We start from the raw sequence: 19,179 nt of genomic DNA on the forward strand, positions 1-19,179 counted from the left end.
TTGAAGTCCCATCTCAACAGCTGCAAAAAATGAAGAACCAGTCCCATGATATCAATTTGCTTTCTGGTAGCTGAGCCTTTCAAAAGACTCCCAGAGGGATAGGTTAGTCTGTGGCAGCACGAATAACAAAGCATCTTGTGGCACCACAAAACACTAAGAGATTTATTGTGACATCCCCTGCAGTGAGCTATAGTTGACTTTGTCAGGTGTATGCATTCTGGTGGTGCTGTCAGTCTCCTCGTCAGAATCCTGAGGGCTAGAAACTCACTTTCAAGGAAGTGAAAGCTGTGCTTTTTCATGGAACCCAACAGACTGCTAAGAGGCAACCCTGGGCTTATATTCCCCTGCAAGGCTAAAGAAATCAACGGTGTCATATTGAAGCGGCCTCAAAATCCTTTAATTCTGATTTGTCTACTAGTTATGTTTAAAGATCCAAACATTGGGGAGCCTGGCAATTCAAGTCAGGACCATAACACTGGCACAACCTCCCCCTGGCTCTGCAAGTGTGGACAAATAGACAGGTAAATTGCAGGCACACCTGCTAGCATACAACGTATTGCCAGCATTGTTGCAACTAATAAGGCAGTTGCAACAGCTCTCACCCTGAGAACAAGGAACCGCAGGCTCATCGCTGCTCAACAAAAGGCTTCTGGGACTCCTCTCCCCACCATACATAGAGAAATCACTGATCAATGCATGATAGCTTAGACAAGCAGTCATTCAACTTGAGGTATGGCACAGCATTTGCTAGGGGGACCAGTGCAGCACCCCATAGTGCTTCACAACTCAGAAGGGTTGTGAATAGGTCCCTTTTCAAGTACAACAGCTCCCTAAGGCAAAATAATGTGATGAAATAAATCGGCAGGTGGCAGGTGATGCAAGGATCAAACAGGAGCCTTGCAAGTTGGACACCAATTTCCTACTGCAGGAGTGGCTAGCCTGCAGCATGTGGGTCCTATCCAGTTAAAAAAGAAAAGTTAGAAATTGGATCAGCAGTGCTAGAACTACTGCAATAAACTCCATATCTGAGTGCAGCTTAAATCTCTCCAATGCTCAGAGCTGGGATTCCAGATAGCAGGAGATGTATCTTTGTAAGGGCCACATAATGTTAATTCCACATTTGCAAGGAACTGAATGTACTTTCTGGAACTCCTGGCCCATTAATATTATACAGGAAACTTCTGTGGTCTTAACCACTGAGCCTAGGGCTTGCCGATCAGAAGGTCGGCAGTTCAAATCCCCACCATAGGGTGAGCTCCCGTTGCTCGGTCCCAGCCCCTGCCAACCTAGCAGTTTGAAAGCACGTCAAAGTGCAAGTAGATAAATAGGTACCACTCCTGCGGGAAGGTAAACAGTGTTTCTGTGAGCTGCTCTGGTTCACCAGAAGTGGCTTAGTCATGCTGGCCACATGACCCGGAAAAAACTGTCTGCGGACAAACGTTGGCTCCCTCGGCCAATAAAAAGAGATGAGTGCCGCAACCCCAGGGTCATCCGCAACTGGACTTTACTGTCAGGGCTCCTTTACCTTTTTTACCCAGACATATCACGTTAATATGTAATTGCATTGTGTATATTTGCTTTAAAGCTGCTGGCTTTATTTCTATTTTGATCAATTTTATGTCAACTTCTTTTTAACGTTTGTTTTTAATGGGTTTTTGTTGTTGATTATTATGCACTATATAAATCTTTTTAAATATTCATAACCCATCAGAATGGTTGCAATAATGTCATTTGCTTCATCTGAAAGTTCCCCACCCCCCATGATGTATTGAACAATGTTGAATTGCAGGCACAACTTGAAGTCCTATAAAACAACCACAGTCACACCACTAAATGTAGTTTTGTTGACAGCCTTTTCTATATTAGAGGGCAGATGTGCTTCCTGGCCCTAGGAGACAGGCATCTCAACCCCAATCAACAGCTGTTAACACATGTTGCCTTTTTATTTGTTTCTTTGAGAAAAAAGACGATGGCAAGCAATATTTGGGGGGGGGCAACAACTAGGGAAGCTCTTTAAAAATTATTTAGTGTGACAGAAACCCCGTCAGAAAAGAATCCACAGCAAAAGCATAAAGGACACAGACTCGCATTAAGCAGCTGTGTGTTATTTAAAGATTCTTTCAAAAGAGCAGTAATGGGGGTATTTGCTCAAATATGCAGAGATATTTCTAACATGCATTTTAAAGCTGTACAGTGAGTTGCAATTGTCAAATAACTGCATTTATACCCCACTATGTCACAATCAGATGTTTAAGGGTTTTTCATGTTAAAAATACAGCTTTTTTCGACGCAAAAGCTAAGGCACATCTTTCCTTTTCTTATTGCATTACCAGCTCAGCACTGCTGAAATAAATCAGTTAATGACATTAACATAGCTATTTATGTAACCCCTTTTTTTAAAGCAATGCTTATTCTAACTCATTGTAATCAGAGTCAAATATTTGTTCCTTCTGTGAGTAATTTATTACTAATTACAACAGATGGGTAGATGACATTAGCAGGCACTAAAAATAGCACTGCTCTAAAATAAATAAAGTTGAAGGGTAATGTTTGAAAACCTCTGTGAGAATTTAATGTGGGCTTACAAGTTGCTAGATCCAGCATATAGCTGTGAGGTGGAATCTGGCTGCTGACCAGACAGTCTCCCCACGCCTAGAAGTTCACTGTGAGGGCCAGTCCAAGACCTTCTGCCACCTGACGCAAAATATGAAACAGTGCCTTCCATGCACAGAAGCTAAGTGGGCTCTAACAAGTGCTAAGATTACCATCAGTGAGGTGCTGCCACTACATCCAAGCTGTCAACTTACTTTGCCTAATAATAGGACCGGCCCTCCTCATTGCAGGGTTTTTAAAACCCTGACCTCACCATATAACAGCTTCCATTTCCCTTCGAATGGAAAAGAAAGCAAATCCCAAGGGGTGGTTTGGAGAGCAAGAGTAGGCCCACAGTGTCCGGAGGGCCACAGAACATAAGGGTGGTATGAAGGTCAGAGTGTTGGACTGGAACCAGAGTTCAAATCCCCTCTCGACTACAAAGTTCAGTGGGTGATCTTGACTCAGTCATTATTATCTCCCTGCCTCCCAGGGCTGTTGAAAAGGGGAGCCATGCATGCCATCCTGAGCTTCTTAGAGAATGGGTGGGATAAAAAAAATCTGTCTAGGTTACTAGTTCAGCTGTCTTTGAAAATAGTATACAGTGGTACCTCGGGTTAAGAACTTAATTCGTTCTGGAGGTCTGTTCTTAACCTTAAATTGTTCTTAACCTGAAGCACCACTTTAGCTAATGGGGCCTCCTGCTGCCGCTGTGCCGCTGCTGCATGATTTCTGTTTTCATCCTGAAGCAAAGTTCTTAACCCAAGGTAATATTTCTGGGTTAGCGGAGTCTGTAACCTGAAGCATAAGTAACCCAAGGTACCACTGTATTCGTATAATAAGCCAAAATATGTTCAAGCCTCATTCTGCCACACAGAGCCACATTCTTTTTCCCTTTGCACAAATGAGCAAACAAACCAGGACAGTTAACTACGGTCTCCCATTCTGTCCACACTGGGAAGCTATGGTGAATGATTTCAAATCAAGTCAGGATATGAAGCCAATTTTAAACCAGGGCTTGTTCTGAAGCAGTTCAGTTGTAATGGGACATGAAGTTAACTTGAGGACTTCCGGGTTCATTTGCCAGCTTACACAATGAGGTTGCATTCAGGGGGATGAAGCGTAATCACATAAAGCCAAGATATGATCTTCAGAACACACCCAATCAACAGCTAGAGTTACAAACAATTAAATGGGCCTGCCTGTGTATTAGCTATGCATGATGACAAAAGCACACATCCCCTTTGTAGGCAAAATGGTTTGCTCAAAAACTGACGTATCCGTAGCTACTAAGACACAATGTGACAGTAGGTTTCCAACCTCTAGGTAGGAGGAAGCAGGGCTAAAGAGGGGTGGTTTGGTTTGGTTTGGTTTTTTTACAAATTACTGGTGAATTGGATTGTGAATTAAGAGGAATGAACCAAAGAAAGACCACACACAAATAGTAAACAGCGTCTCTCTCCCAAGTGCAAATAAATGGAGGCACATCAAAGAACACAGCCCCTTGTTGTTTGATGCACCCAGATGCAAAATGCCCTAGTCATGGATTTTGCTAAATTGGTGCAATTTCAGGAGGAAGTGTAGGCTGAGGATATAGGAGCCAAGAGGATCTACACTACAAAACAGTGCTGTGCTCACAGGCAATGACGGCAGGGTCTTCTTCCCCCATCTGTTGTGCTGTTTCAGCAAATGCATTCACCAAAGACAAAAGAAACAGAAAACGCTTTCAGCTAGAGATTTGCCTGTGTTATTTACTTTTGATCCCCTAAACAGTTCTCTGCAAAGGGGGTTTAAACCTCAAGGATTAAAATTAGATGGAACTAACTGACCAGGTGTGTCCAGCTCAGCCAGCTTTTGTTCAGAAAGGCACATGCATTAAAATTGCCTCAATACACTCACTGGTCAGAGAATTACACACAACTCTGTTTGCATTGGGCATTATCAATGTAAAGACATCACCCATTACTGAAATTCCCCATTCTAAGCCCAGGGGAAGTGCTGCCTGCAGCAACTGGGTTAAACAAACATGCTGCGTGTGAGGTTCAGGGAGAGCAAATGATTTTCTGCCGCCACAGTATCTTTGCAGGTGCAGAAGCGATTACTTAGGAGGGGCAGCCTGCTTCAAGGAACAAAATCTTATTTATGGGCTTCTCTCCTTTTAAAGGTTCCTATTAACAAAGATTACAGGCCTGCCCACCCTGTATTTGAGATCAAAGCTTGCTTCAATATCTGTTTTTCAGATGGGCATGTTCCGAGGTCATTTTCTGTTGTCCTTGCCAGGGACTCTTGGAAGTCAGTGTTTAACCCGCCCTGCCCCAAGGAACCTTGTCCATGTGCCTTTCTGTGGCTCATTCTACCCTCAGTTCACAAACAATACCAATGATGCCTAGAACATGCTCCTGTTGTGCCTACACAATGTAGGGAAGACTAGTTATAGTGGGCAAGCTTACCTTCTGAAAAGCTCATTTCCAACTGTCTTCTTGTAAAACAAACAAACAAACAAACAAACAAACAAACAAACAAACAAACCTTGATAAGCTTCTGAGGAAACTACTGAATGTTCTGAAAACACAGGTAGTTGCTCTCCACCAGGTCAGACTATTACTCCATCTAGTCCTGTACTATCAGTGGCCCTGGAAGAGGTCTTCTAACCTGAGAGATACCAGGCCTTGAACCTTCTGTATGAAAAGCATGTGCTCAACCTACTATAGCACCGCCTCCAAACTAATGAACCTGGGACCTTCTACATTTGAAGCATGTGTTCTACCATACAGATATGGCACCCCCCCCCCAAAAAAACCACACACACCGTAGCATGAAGGCAGGGTTAAAGGAACCTGTGGTCCTCCAGATGCTGTTGGACAACAGTTCCCATCAACCTTAGCCAGCGTGGCTCATGATCAGGAATGATGGGGATTGTAGCCCAACAACATTTAAAGTAGCTTTTCCCAATCTTGGATGCCAATTCCCATCTCCCCCAGACAGCATGGCCAACCGTCAAGGATAGTGGAAGCTGTAGTCCAGCAACATCTGGAGACCCAAAGCTGGTGAAGCCTGATATAAGAGAGGCATAGCTCACCTATGTTTTCAGCGTAAAAAAGGAATAAGGCTTATAGTGACCATCACATCAGTATGGCTCTCTGAAAACACTCCACAGCAAGTGTCAGCTTTGTTTTGGCAGTCCCCCCAAACTGAACACCAAGAATCATAAAAAAGGAGTCTTGCATCTCTGATTAGGCAGAAGAGGACAAAACACAGATTGAGAACAAATTCAATACTAGGTTTGGTGAGACCAAGAAGCAGACTAGAATGTGGTGGACAATGCCCCATGACAACTGCAGTGTTTTTGAAGCATCGTGACCCCAATGAAAACACACCCAACCTGTTGAAGATTGGCCGGTTGGTGCAAAAGCAGAACAAATGAGCTACATCCATTTTCCTTTGCACTTTTCTTGCACTTGAATCCCTTTCTCCTTGGTATTAAAACATGCCTAGATAAGCTCTTGGCAGTGACTCCATGGTTTCTCAGTCCAGGACTTGTAGATGACTTGTCTCAGACAATGTTGCAAGAAAACAAATACAGAGGAGTAGCTGCTGCTATCAGAAGCAACTGGACAAAGCCCAGTCGAGGATTGCAACATGTCCAGGTAAAGTCTTACACACAGATATGAGTGAATGCCAGGAGGCTGTTCTGAAACAGTTCATTTCGGATGCCTCCCCTTCAGAAAGCAGCTAGCTCTGGAGAACTTTGGAAACAGACTCTGGGGCAGTACAAGGGTCTGTGGTCAGGAACAGTTCAAGCAAGAGGCCATGCCGCCTGGCATGTAGAAGTGACTATATATGTCTAAAAGAGGCTCTTTGGACTGATTGCTCATGGTTCTAAAATTGCAAAGCAACTATTCACTATTCAGAGAGAAAGAACACACATCACTGATTCATAAATAAAAAATCAAAGCAGTGAACTGCCTTCACCTTGATAAGGAAATGAGCTTGGCAAACTGAACCAATCCTTTATATCCCTGCCTGATCACTGATGCCTTGGGGGGAGTCACTGTTAGTGGTCCTCCATGGCTCAGATGCATGGCTCTCCTACCCACCAGGAACTGTTTAGTATTGTGTTTTATGGAACTCCCTTCCAGTTGAGGTCAGATAGGTCACTTCCCTACTGAACTTCCAGCACCTACTGAAGACATTTCTTTTATTATTCCAACAGGCATTCCAGCTGAAGTCTGATTTTATCATTTTAATTTATTGTTATTCTTTGCATTGTATATTTGTAAACAGCTTAGAGACTATTATACATAAGTGGTATATAAATTATTTAAATAAAAACAACAAATTACTTTAAAAAACAGAAAACAGTTGACAACTGCAGACCTAATTCTAGGTGGCATGAAAGCTAGAGCAAGACTAGGAAAACAGAAGGAAGCCCAGTTCTTAGTGGCCCCATTCGCTTGATTTTGATGGTGCTGAACAAATGGGCCCTGACCTGCAGATTGGTTAGGGAGCCGGCCCTTGCATTAGGCAAAGTGAGGCAACTGATTCAGCTAGCAGGTGCACTTGGGAAGTGCTTCGTCTGGGGACAAATGTACCACTTCAAGACCTGAACTGCACTTCCAGCTATTCCACTGGAACATGAAATGCCTTTTTCTGTGCATAGAAATGTGCTCCATCCCTAAAGGTTCCCTACAATGCCACTATCCGCAGTCATAATGATAGGTACTCACTAGTTAAATATGCATCAATTCAGAACACATAAGATATTCTTGCTGCAATCAAACGCCATTTTCCTACATATGGTTACCAGCCACAAATTTATTCACATAATATTAACATTGACTCGTTTTTCTTCATATCCCCCCTTCTAGTCTTCCACTTCATCAACCACAATCAGCATAATTAATGCAAATACGCTGGTTTATTTGACACATTGTTCAATATGACATATTTCAATATTAAACACATAATGATTCAGATCCTTTTCTAACACACACACACACACACACACACACACACACACACACACAAAGCAGGCTTGAAATTAAGTCTATAAATTCCCATTAATAACTAATAGTGGCAATTTATCCATGACTGTCAAGTCAAATAGATCTGCAATGCACTAGACAAAAAAAAAATGGGGTTAAAAAAGAGCTTAAAATAAATTTTCATTTGTTTCCAATTATTTTGTTAGTGTTTTGCACTGCTAAATTTACTTCTGTTCATATATATATATAAAGAAATGAACAGCAAATGATGAGAGCTCTTTATACATCTCAGGGTTTTGTATGGTTTGGGCTGGAAGCATAGAAACTTGTTTTGAACATTCCCCAGGTATTCTGCCATGCCTCCATCCTTCATTTACATTTCACAGGTGTCTAAATTGAATCGGTGGCCTTTCATGCTACAAACAACTATTTGCCAGGACACCAGTTACTCATACTTCAACCCTGGCTACCCAAACCACTCCCTTTGATGGTCAAACTGTAAGAGTCCACTCATTTTATTGCAGCAGCAAAAAAATGAAAACCTACTTCTATCCATGTAGCTTCTTCTTTGATGGGAAAGAATTCATTGTGCTCTTCCCCTCCAAACATTTTTAGTCATATAATGGAACTTGTTGCATCCATTCCAAAGTTGCCCTTCCACAAAATAATGCTATAATAATGAACAAGGACCTCTGCAGTTTGCATTTTGAAAGGCTGTTTTATAATAACCCCCCCCCAAAAAACTTGTGATATTAAGTTTGATTCTTAACAGTGAAAGCAGAAACGATTAGTAAGAAAGGTTCTACCAATAGAACAAATCCATTTTCATTTTCTGGTTTCTCCTCTCTAATACCACACTCGTATTAAGCATGAGTCACCTAACTTCCTCCTTATTTCACAGCATTCAAAAATCTGCTGATCATTCAAATCAAGAGGTGGGGTGGGGAAAGGAGGAAGGGAGAGAGAAGAGAGAGAGAGAGAGAGAGAGAGAGAGAGAGAGAGAGAGAGAGAACATCATACCAGAAAACCCCATTTATTGATTCAGCTCTACTCTCAAGAAAATAACACAGCCAAGTAGATTTCAAACAATCGTATTATAGTCGTTGCAAAGCGAAGGAGGACATTTTTGTTTACCTAATTGCAGGATTCTGGAGGCAAGCCAGGAAATACGCTTGAGAACAGCTCCTAAGATTTGAGTAGTCACCCAAATCTTTAGTTCCGAACAAACTCCCTTACAATCCCAGGCAGGTAAAACGCCTCCCATGTGTCTCCACTGCAATTTATTTAGCCCCCCCTTTCACCCCCCTCTCCAAGTGAAACTTTCTCATTTGCATAAAAGTAACTTCCAGCCTATGGGACTTTGAACGGCTACATGTACCCTTAGCTGCCTTAACATGCTTTCCCAAGCATGACATCACAGATCTCCATGGTTACCTAAACCCCACCTGCCTACACAGTAGAGCTAACCTGTCAGATTGAGGCCGCACAATGCAATTGAACTATTTCCTTCCAAGTAAATGTTTAACAGTCTACTCCTTGGCATGGTGCTGATCTACTACAAAGCAGGTTTATTAAAAAAAATATAAAAACACATGCTTATTTGGCTTTTGAAGGCGAACAAACTGTGGGAGTATAGGACGGGTCTTTTCTAATAACTGTGGAGCAACAAAATGTGACCTGCCCAACAGTGCAAAAAGAAACAACCTGCAAGGGTGCACACACCCGAAAAACTGTTGTGTTGAAGACCCAAGCCTTATAAGGTTTTGCTAATACAACTTCTGCAGGTTCATTGTTTCCCTTTGCAACAATTCTCTTTTCTTTTCTTTTTTTAAAAAGAACCCATAATGCCCTTTGGGCAGCACAACCTGTAAAACTGGTTTCTCCTGGAGACTTTCTCTCCCCCCCCCATTTTATTTGGCAGGAATTCAGCTATTTTTTAACAGCCTTCCACCGCTGCTGCGTGCATTATTTGAATCTCACAGCAGATTCCTCCTCTGGCTCAGCTGCTTTCCCTCCTGCCCCCTCGCTAACCGCCATTGCTCTCTCGAAGGACAGAGAACAACGAGAAAGAGCGGTGCAACTCTGTGGACCTACCTGCAATGCAGGGAACTTGGCACACCACGTTCAGAAGCTGCCCCTCCAAAACTTCGGAGACCTTTAGGAATCACACACACACACCTTTTATGTCTCTCCTCCTTCTTTTCAGTAAACGGAGGGTCTCATTCGCGAGTCATTCCGGGCTTCCCTGGTCAAAGCATGCTGAAAGTTTCATTTTCCATCAAAGGTGCGGGGGGTGGGGGGTGGAGTGGGGAGAGACACACAACACCTTCCTCCACTCCGGTCCGGCACCAGCTTCTGGAGTTGTGACAAGCTTCCTACTATTCCTTTCAGAAAGATCTGAGAAGTTCTGCCTTAGTTTCCGGGGGAATTGTTTTGCAATAAGAGCCACACCTGTCAGAGTGCATTGTCTGTATCATAACAGTGCCTGGGGGTTGATGTTTAGATAAAGGTTCTTCCACTGGGTGCCGACATGCCTATTAGAAGCACTTTCCTGCTTCGTGCTAGGTTGATATCTAGATGGTCATACGGGGAGCTTTCCTGCATGCAGCAAGGTTTGTGGGGATCCCTTCCCAAAGGCAGCAAGACACCCCCCCTCCACCTGACTACTCACAAAAACATAGAGGATCTCTGGGAACAGCCTCTGATGCAAACTGATGACCTGACAGTGGAGGAAGTCCCAGTGACCACAGAGAAGGTCATTTGTGTGCTTATGGGTTCTTTGGATGCTGTCCAAAACCCATTAGGCAGCAAAGCATTCATAAGGTGGAAGAGAAGTTGAAAAACATCAACAGATCATTTCTGTCATTCTACCTGGCTGCTTCCCAGCAGTAAAACAATAGATGTCATTGTGTCCCAATAGAAGGAGAAAGGGGTGGCTTCCCGGACGCTGAGCTCCTTGCGGGGGCCACCCACACAAAGGCAGCAAAGTACACAGATGGGATGGATAAAGCATCCAACTGAGTCATTGGGAACACCATGTTAGGATAAAGCTGATGTCTGGCTGTGGTTATGTTTGGGCTGTCTGCAAACTCATGTTCTCCTCATTTTCATTATTTGAGAAAAAAAATACTTTTATTTCTTTAATTAATTCCTATATTGCCACAATGTAGACATTTTTGTACACTTCATTTGGTTGGACACCTTTGGAAAAAGTGAGTGCCGTATTTTTCGCTCCATAAGACGCACCTGACCATAAGACGCACCTAGTTTTTAGAGGGGCAATGCAAGAAAAAAAATATTCTTTAAAGGGAGCGCTGAGCAGAACCTTTATGCATCCCAGGCTCTGCTCAGTGCTCCCTTTCACGAGCCGCGTGGAGCGTGTGCGTGGCGCTTGCAGGCTTTTCCCCCGAGGAGGGAGAAGCTCCCAAGAGCCGCACACACGCTCCACGCGGCTCTTGGGGGCTTTTCCAGGAGGTGGGGGAAGGGACTGAGGGGCTATCCCAGAAGCTAGAACAGCAAGAGGGAGCACTACGCAGCGATCCCTCTTGCTGTTCTGGCTTCTGGAATAGCTGCGCAGCCTGCATACACTCCATAAGACGCACACACTTTCCCCCTTACTTTTTAGGAGGGAAAAGGTGTGTCTTATAGAGAGAAAAGTACGGTATTTTGAAGGGTAGATGCATTTCGATTCAGGACATATGAATTGGGGCATTTCACAATAAAATGCAAACTGAACTAATTCCTCTCCCATCACTACTCTGGGGCATTGTGGGAAATTAACATTGCAGCCCTCAACAACCTGACATCTTTCGCAGTGCTGTTACCTGTTACTAGCTATCACCACTACCATGTAAACCACCCAGGGTCTACCATTAGAGGGAAGGAGAAGTCTCAGACAGGCCTCCACAGACTTGGAGCCAATTCTCTTATTAGGTCCTCTTTGTTTTTGAGCCTCCACCCATGCAGAAGCTTATGGGGCAGCCAGCCTTTCCTGTAATCCTATGGTACTTTAACCTTTGAAGAAGGGCAGACCACACATACACCCATTACCAATTAGCTAGGGATTGTCTGTCACAGGTCTTTACAACCGATGAAGAAGCAGACTTCGCTAATTGTATGACAGGTTTCCATGAAATAGTTTTAAGATGAACTGCTTGTTGTGTATGCTATCTTTAAACACATCTCTACTTTGATCATGAACCTGGCGAGGGAATGATTCTAGACAAAGGCAACATATTCTCACCCTCCAAGGAATGATGTTGCTTTAAAGGTTATGCACTTATTATCATACCCGATTCATTTATAAAATGTATAAACAGGAGATATTCCTTTGATGCATGCATGTTTTACTCAGAAGTAAGCCCCACTGAATTCAACAGAGCAGTACAATCTTAACCATATCTACTCAGACGTAGGTCCTGCTGAATTCAACCTCACTTACTCCTGAGAAAACGTCACTCCCTTAGGATTGCAGTCTTAATAAATTAGCAAGTACGGCACATTTTAAGCAAGCAGCAAATGCAGTTACTGCATTCCTTCTGTAATTTATTGGCTTCGGAGGGAGATCAAGTTGCAAAATGTGTAGGGTTGTCTCTGCAATAGTCTGTTCAAACTTGGCTTGCAAGTATCTTCACCAGTGGAACAAAATATTTACATGACTCAGGAAAGATCTAATCTCACATCTCTTTTTTAAAAAAAGAAAGCAATTTGTGCATTATCTTTAACTACCACCCTGCATTTTCCACACAGATACTCTAGTTCATTACAAAGATAACAAGCACAATCAATGAAGCAGTCAGGGAAGAGCTTCAAGATTTCAAAGTCAGAGGGGGAAAGAGGGGAGGCGCAAGCAGTGCTCAGAGATTTATAGCACTTGGCAGGAAATCAGAGCTCTGAGAGCAGCTCCAACATCTTATGAGCTGCTGCGGGAAACACCAGTGTTGTACCAGAGTTTCCTGCAGCACAACACGTACATGCATACATCACACTAGAGAATGGAGATAACTTTAAAGCACCAGGGTATGTGTATCTGGGGAATGCAGAACAAGAAAGCCCTACGTGAGAACATGCGAGCGTACAAAGTGTGCTATTATGAAGTTGATGGTGATTAAAATTTATTAGTCGCTTCTTTTGCAAAAGTAATTCACATGAAAACCAGCATGAAAACAAGGCAGAGAAAAATCTAAAACTCAATTCTTATTTTTTCAAAGGCAGGACTAAAACTTCCGACCCACTGAAGGAGGCCACAGATAAAAGCCAAAAGCCTGGCAGAAAAGAAATGTTTTTTGGCCATTGCAAAAGAAACACGGACAGAAACTGGCGTATTAACCCCTCCCAATCTGGCATAAATGCAAATAGCTTTTGCTGTGACCCCAACATTTCTTCTCATCCACACTTTATTAGGTTGCTCCTGTTCTGCCCATTTGTGTTTTAGCTTTGTTTTAAATGTTGATCGTAATGTCTCTATGTGTAAACTATATTAGGTGCATTTAGTTGTGAATGTGAACAGAAACAGCTTCTTTATGGCCATTTTCACCAGAAACAGAGCATCTGGGTTTTGGATTTTCTCGGTCTATGATTTAAGTTGTGTCATTCAGAAAATGGCTCTTTGATTAGATAGTAGCTATTTTCAAATTTTGTCTTCCACTTCCTCTCCATCAGTAACATCACTGACAAGTGACACATTCCAGACACAGAGGAATTGTCAAAGTCAGCTGTGGATGTTTCATTTGACTTTGCATGCTTTTGAAAGGGTGGGGTAGGAAAATGGAATCTGCCCTCAATCTTAAAATCATTTTGAAGACTTTGTAATGACATAATGTGGGCTGGCCAAGGATCTCAGTACTAAATTTAATTGCAAACCGGACATTTCCACATTCCAGTCCCCACCATGGGCTGCTTAGCCACAGCCAGTAAAAACCCACACAAATTAACAGTAGGGCTGCTAGTTTTAATTATCACACCAGTCATCTTAAGCTTTCGTTGATCAATTTATGGGGGGCAACCTAACAGAACAATCCAAACTATAGGAAGCCAAGTATAATTTATACTGGTGTAACTTACCCCTGTTCTAAACTCCTTTCAGCTAAGCTAACCCAAGCCTGGCAGAGAGAAACCAAGCTTTTAAAACATAATTCGACTTGCACCATCCTTTTCGTCAGTGTAACTTTTGCTAGGTAATATGATAAAGAAGAAAGGAATTTGGAACAGGGGTAAGTCTCCTTCTGCCCTGTCCTACCTCTGGCATGCCTCATTAAGGCAGCACCCCTGAAAAAGTTCCGAGAATTTTGCCCTTTCTGAAAAGTCACTGAATATTCCCCCATATGCCCATTTCGGCAAGGTACAAATTTGTCTTGAAAACCCAGAGTCGAATATTAAGCCCAACTTTGGTTCTAGCCCTTAGCTCCAGCTCCCAGCTTGTCCCTGGCTCCTGCATCCCTCTCGACAGCTGCCTGTGGCTTAGCTCTGACAAAGAAGCAGGTTGTGCTTTCATGCCATGTCCTATAACTGCTGAAAAGCAATTGTGTTTAGTCGAGCAAAACTGGTGCCTCAGAACCTGTTAAAATACTTCTGTCACAGCAGGTTGACAAAGGCTCAGATTCAAAGCTCACAACCAACTCATGGATTGCATCCAACCGGTTTTACTCAGAGCAGACCCACCGAAATGAATGAACCAAAGTAATTAATTTCAATGGGTCTACTCTAAGCAAAAGTTAGTTGAATATGACCCTATGATTTGGAACCCAAACCCTATGCTGAGGCACATCATGTTTTAGAGAAGGGGAAGCCAACATGATGCCCTTCAGATGTTATGGGCTGCAACTGCAGTCATTCCAGCATGGCAAATGGTCTGGGATGATGGGAGTTGTAGTTTATTATCCATGTTAGCTACCTATGGCTTATAAATACCTTTCTGCTCATCACTCCTTCCTTGAGAAGCAGAGGTGGAGCAACAGCCTTATAATGATTATTTGTCAGTTCAAGTATCACACACCCTTTCATGGTTTGTAAGATCACTTTCAACAACATCCAGAGAGCACCACACTGGCTACCTCTGACTCAAAAAAGTCAGATGGTCTGTAATTTTGTCCTAAAGAATTTCAGCCAGTAGAAAACACACAATCAGGTGGGTCATGTGTTGGCAGTGGAGCAACTCTTGCTACACTATACCATTTCAGACTGCAAAAGCGGCAGGACTGAATATCTGGGTGCTTAGTATTTATAAACCCTAAACCAGGCATAGGCAAACTTGGCCCTCCAGACGTTTTTGGGCTACAACTCCCATGATCCCTAGCTAGCAGGACCAGTGGTCAGGGTTAGTGGGAATTGTAGTCCCAAAACATCTGCAGGGCCAAGTTTGCCTATGCCTGCCCTAAACATTACAAAAAAGCAAAGAAACAAACCATTTAAACATGTCAGGGAAAAGGCTAGATTAGAATACTTTTCCCTGACAGGTTAAGTTTTCTACGTGCATGGTCCCTCATACAAAAAACTTCCTACAGACAAACTCTCTCCTGCTTTCACTCTGAAATGGAACTGCACTGTATGATTTTCTAAGACCCAGCCATTCCTGTATTTTATCAGTCTGATCTGGCAGCTTTTTACATGTACGCAAGCTCCATATTGATTCCTTGCAAGAATAAGGGCTCCCCACTGGCTTCAGTATCAGCAGGAGCTCCATGAATTCATTCCCATTCAGCAGCAAAGCCCACTTGCACAGGAATTCCATGCGTGAATAAATATCCACAGGGGTTTTAGCATCAGAACCAAAGCCACATATGTATACATTTGCTTTGTCTTCCATACCTGATCTCTCAGTCTTTCTTGGTGGCCCATGATCGCAGTGGCATGGTGGGGATATTTCTGCTTCAAGTGCTCCAGAAAAGCTTCTCTCTTCTTGTCCATATCTGATGCCTGCATTCCCAGAATTTCTCTGGAACTTCGAGGGCCACCTACGGTGTGTCTCCGAGGAATGTTGCGGCCTGTCTTTGCAGAAGCCTGGCTGTTTCCGGAGGCAACAAGTTCCTTAGGCCACAGGTATTCTGCATCGTCTAACGAGGTTGCATGCAAATTGCTTTTCTGGTCTGCAAATCAAAAAGGTGAGATACGATCAAAACAGAATCTCAGCAGTCATGCCTACAGAAGAAGAAGAAAGTTTATTTTTTGGTGTGGATGTACATGGTTTTTTAAAAAGATAGCATAGGAGGATATGGTTCTGCTCTGTTTAATGAGGAGAGATGCTATTAGGCTTAACTAAGACAACCACTAAAATAGTAGTTTGCATAAGCTATACAAAACAATGTGAAATGCTGGATGGAAAACAGATCAATAAGCAAACCATGTCCTTGCTATGCAGTTCTCTGTACTGAAATAGCGAGGGGGAATGAATGGTAGATCTCTTTCTTCCTTAAGCTTTAAAATCTTTTAAGACGTTAAAAAAATCATCGTAACACTCCAGTACTTTTTAATGGGACTGTAATGAGGCTTCCTTTGGTAATCGCAAATGATAAAATTATTTTCGTACAGTAGAGTTTGAATACTTAATCTTTTTCCAGTGTGTTTTCAAAATGTTCCAAAACTTATGTGAAATAAGAAGAAAAAAAGCACTTCTCTTTTCTTTGCTCCCTGCCCCCCCCCCCCCCCGGTTTTCAGACCATAGCCATGGTTTTAAATTTCATGGATCTCGCTTGGATTTTATGCCTCTCCGAGACAGCAGACTGGAAAATATAGTGTCACTTTTTCAATAAACCATTCTTTTGAGAAATGAAATAAAAGCAAGTCTATGCAATGGGGGGGGGGAGAGAATAACTGGATGCTTGAGGGGGGAGTCAGATAACTCTTACAACTTTAAAATCTACTTTTGAGGCCTGACTATTACTGGTTGCTTTGTGGAACGAACACAGGCATAGCATGGATCTTACAGCTAACTTATCTGCAGGTAACCGAATAATACAAACCCCCCTCAGGGCCCAAAAGAAAAATGCAGGTTGAAGGTATGTTATCTAATACCTAATAGGGGAGGGGGAGGGAAATAGGCTAGTGGAGAGCAAAATGAGAAACATAACCACTAAAAATGCTTTCCAAGTCTATCTGTAACCTTACCTGCTATTAACAGACAGTCATGGCTCTCTCAAAAATTAATAATTATTTTTTGCAGTCCGATCTTGAGCAAGCTGACTCAAGAGTTCGATGGGGAATAAATGTGCATGGGACTGCAGGCATTGGTGTTAAAATGCAAATCCAAATGAGCTCAATTAGATTTAAGCAAACTAATTGAGCATCCAGCTGTTGTTTTGCTGCACTATCCTACCCATGGGTTCCCCAACCCCAAAATTTAGTGCCATTGGCTTCAATGGGATATTCTTTCACATAAGTCCTGTTCATAGGCTTCTGTTTGACATTTATTCATTTGAATTTATATCCCACCTTTCCCCCCAGAGCTCAAGGTGGTGTACATGGTTCTCCCAGCTCCCATGTCATCTTCACAACAACCCCTGCAAGGGAAGTTAGGCTGAGACAGGGCGACTGGTTCAAGGTAACCCAGCAAGCTTCATGGCTGAGTTACAGAGATGGACACTGCTGGTTGGCTAATGCGGCAGCAGGATGCTGGGCTAGTTGAGCCTTTGGTCGGATCCAGAAGGGCTCTTCTTATGTTCTTATAAGTATGTTTAGGATGGGAATCATGCAGCCTGATTCTCCGCATATCCGGTAGCAAGTCTCACTCCCATCTGAATGCACATCAAATAGCTTAAAAGCTACATCCACCACCACCACCATTTGCATTGTACAGTGGAACCTCGGATTAAGTACTTAATTCGTTCCGGAGGTCCATTCTTAACCTGAAACTGTTCTTAACCTGAAGCACCACTTTAGCTAATGGGGCCTCCCGCTGCCACCGCGCCGCCAGAGCACGATTTCTGTTCTCATCCTGAAGCAAAGTTCTTAACCCAAGGTACTATTTCTGGGGTAGCGGAGTCTGTAACCTGAAGCGTATGTAACCCAAGGTACCACTGTACTTTCAATACGCCACGCAATCTTTACAACAACCCATTAAGATAAGTTGGTACTATCATCCCCTATATTGTAGGTGCAGGGGCTGAAGCTGAGAGTGTGTGTGTCTTGCCTAAAGGCTACCTAATGTGTTCAAGGCACAGGAGAGATTAGCAACAGAGACTGTCTGATTTATCTCCCAGGCTCTTACCGGTGACACCAGCACTTCTTTCAAATGATTCACCTGCGCATCCTACTATTATAGAAGCTGTTTTCTCTTTATTAACACCACTTCCATAATGTCCCCCTGTGAAATATTTTCCTTTGCTTTTGACATATTTGGCAGTTTTAGCACACTCCTTGACTTCTCCAGCCAATATTTACATCAATCGACAAATCTACAGGGCAGCTTCCCGCACTAGCGGCAGAGAACTTGTAGAGTTCAACTGTGTCAGTTATTCCTTCACATCCCATAATGCTACTGCTTTTGACCTCAAAGCACATTATTTCACTGAGGGCACCTCCCCTCCCCCACGCCAATATCAACCATTTTGGGCTCCACACTCAGCAAGGGAGTCCTTGGTAGTAGAAGAGTCCCTGCTGGAGGCTGCCTGGTAGATGCTGACCTATGGCATGGTCTTCTGAGTGGCAGATCCCAGGTTTGCAGAATGCCCACCTCAGTGAAATGTGCCTGTCTCCTTCATTAACACTCAGAAAAAAATTAAAAGCATTCCTGTTCAAGGAGAGACTTAGTGGCCAGAAGATACTGGTCCTACCAACCTGGAAATAAAATAATAATAATAATAATAATAATAATAATAATAATAATAATAATAATTTATTTATACCCCACCTATCTGGCTGGGTTTCCCCAGCCACTCTGGGCGGCTTCCAACAAAACACTAAAATACCATAACCTATTAAACATTAAAAGCTTCCCTAAACAGGGCTGCCTTCAAATGTCTTCTAAAAGTTTGGTAGTTATTTTTCTCTTTGACATCTGGAGGGAGAGCGTTCCACAGGGCGGGTGCCACTACCGAGAAGGCCCTCTGCCTGGTTCCCTGTAACTTGGCTTCTTGCAGCGAGGGAACCGCCAGAAGGCCCTCAGCGTTGGACCTCAGGAAATCATTAGCTGTGACGATATGTGCCTTTTCATACATTCTTAATTAATTAATTAATTAATTGTTTTGCTGCTTTGTTGTTTGCTACCTGGGGCTCCTTTGGGAGGAAGGACTCAACAGAAATATAATAAAAAAATAGACCCATGACAATAACTAAGATGCCAGCTCCCCCTTTGTCCTGCAGGCCTCCATCAACCTTCCACACTGCTCTGGAGAATTCCCCAACCCACTGGAGCAGAGTTTTAGGAGCCTCAGAGGGCTATGGAGGGCTCCCCTCCTTTTCTTGCTAGCAAAGGAGTCCACTGGCTCAAAAGTGTTTCTGGGAATAGAGGGGTACCAATGAATTCAACCCTAGGTGTTTTATTTCTCAATCGGCTCAAAGACGAGATTCAAGGGCAGAGAGATTTGGATCTGCTAAACACTTTAAAAGCCAGTCAGCATTCCTGAGCACTTTAAATTAAATTGTTATATAGTTAGGGGGGTTTAGAGTA

At 43.0% G+C, this 19,179-nt stretch overlaps 1 protein-coding gene across 18 annotated transcripts in view; it reads right to left on the bottom strand.

The window, feature by feature from the left end:
* Window positions 1–19,179, bottom strand: part of KIAA1217 (KIAA1217 ortholog) — a 367,324-nt gene that overhangs the window by 161,049 nt on the left and 187,096 nt on the right. For 16 of the 18 annotated variants that reach the window (XM_053359230.1, XM_053359238.1, XM_053359232.1 and 13 more), the window contains one exon: window positions 15,384–15,661. In XM_053359230.1, coding sequence (XP_053215205.1) covers window positions 15,384–15,661 — 278 coding nt within the window. Of the gene's footprint in view, window positions 1–8,711; window positions 8,871–15,383; window positions 15,662–19,179 lie in introns of those variants that run through there. The other 2 variants (XM_053359242.1, XM_053359241.1) reach the window with 2 other exon arrangements.

The sequence above is a fragment of the Podarcis raffonei genome, chromosome 12 (genome assembly GCF_027172205.1).
Source record: "Podarcis raffonei isolate rPodRaf1 chromosome 12, rPodRaf1.pri, whole genome shotgun sequence".
NCBI classification, from domain to species: domain Eukaryota; kingdom Metazoa; phylum Chordata; class Lepidosauria; order Squamata; family Lacertidae; genus Podarcis; species Podarcis raffonei.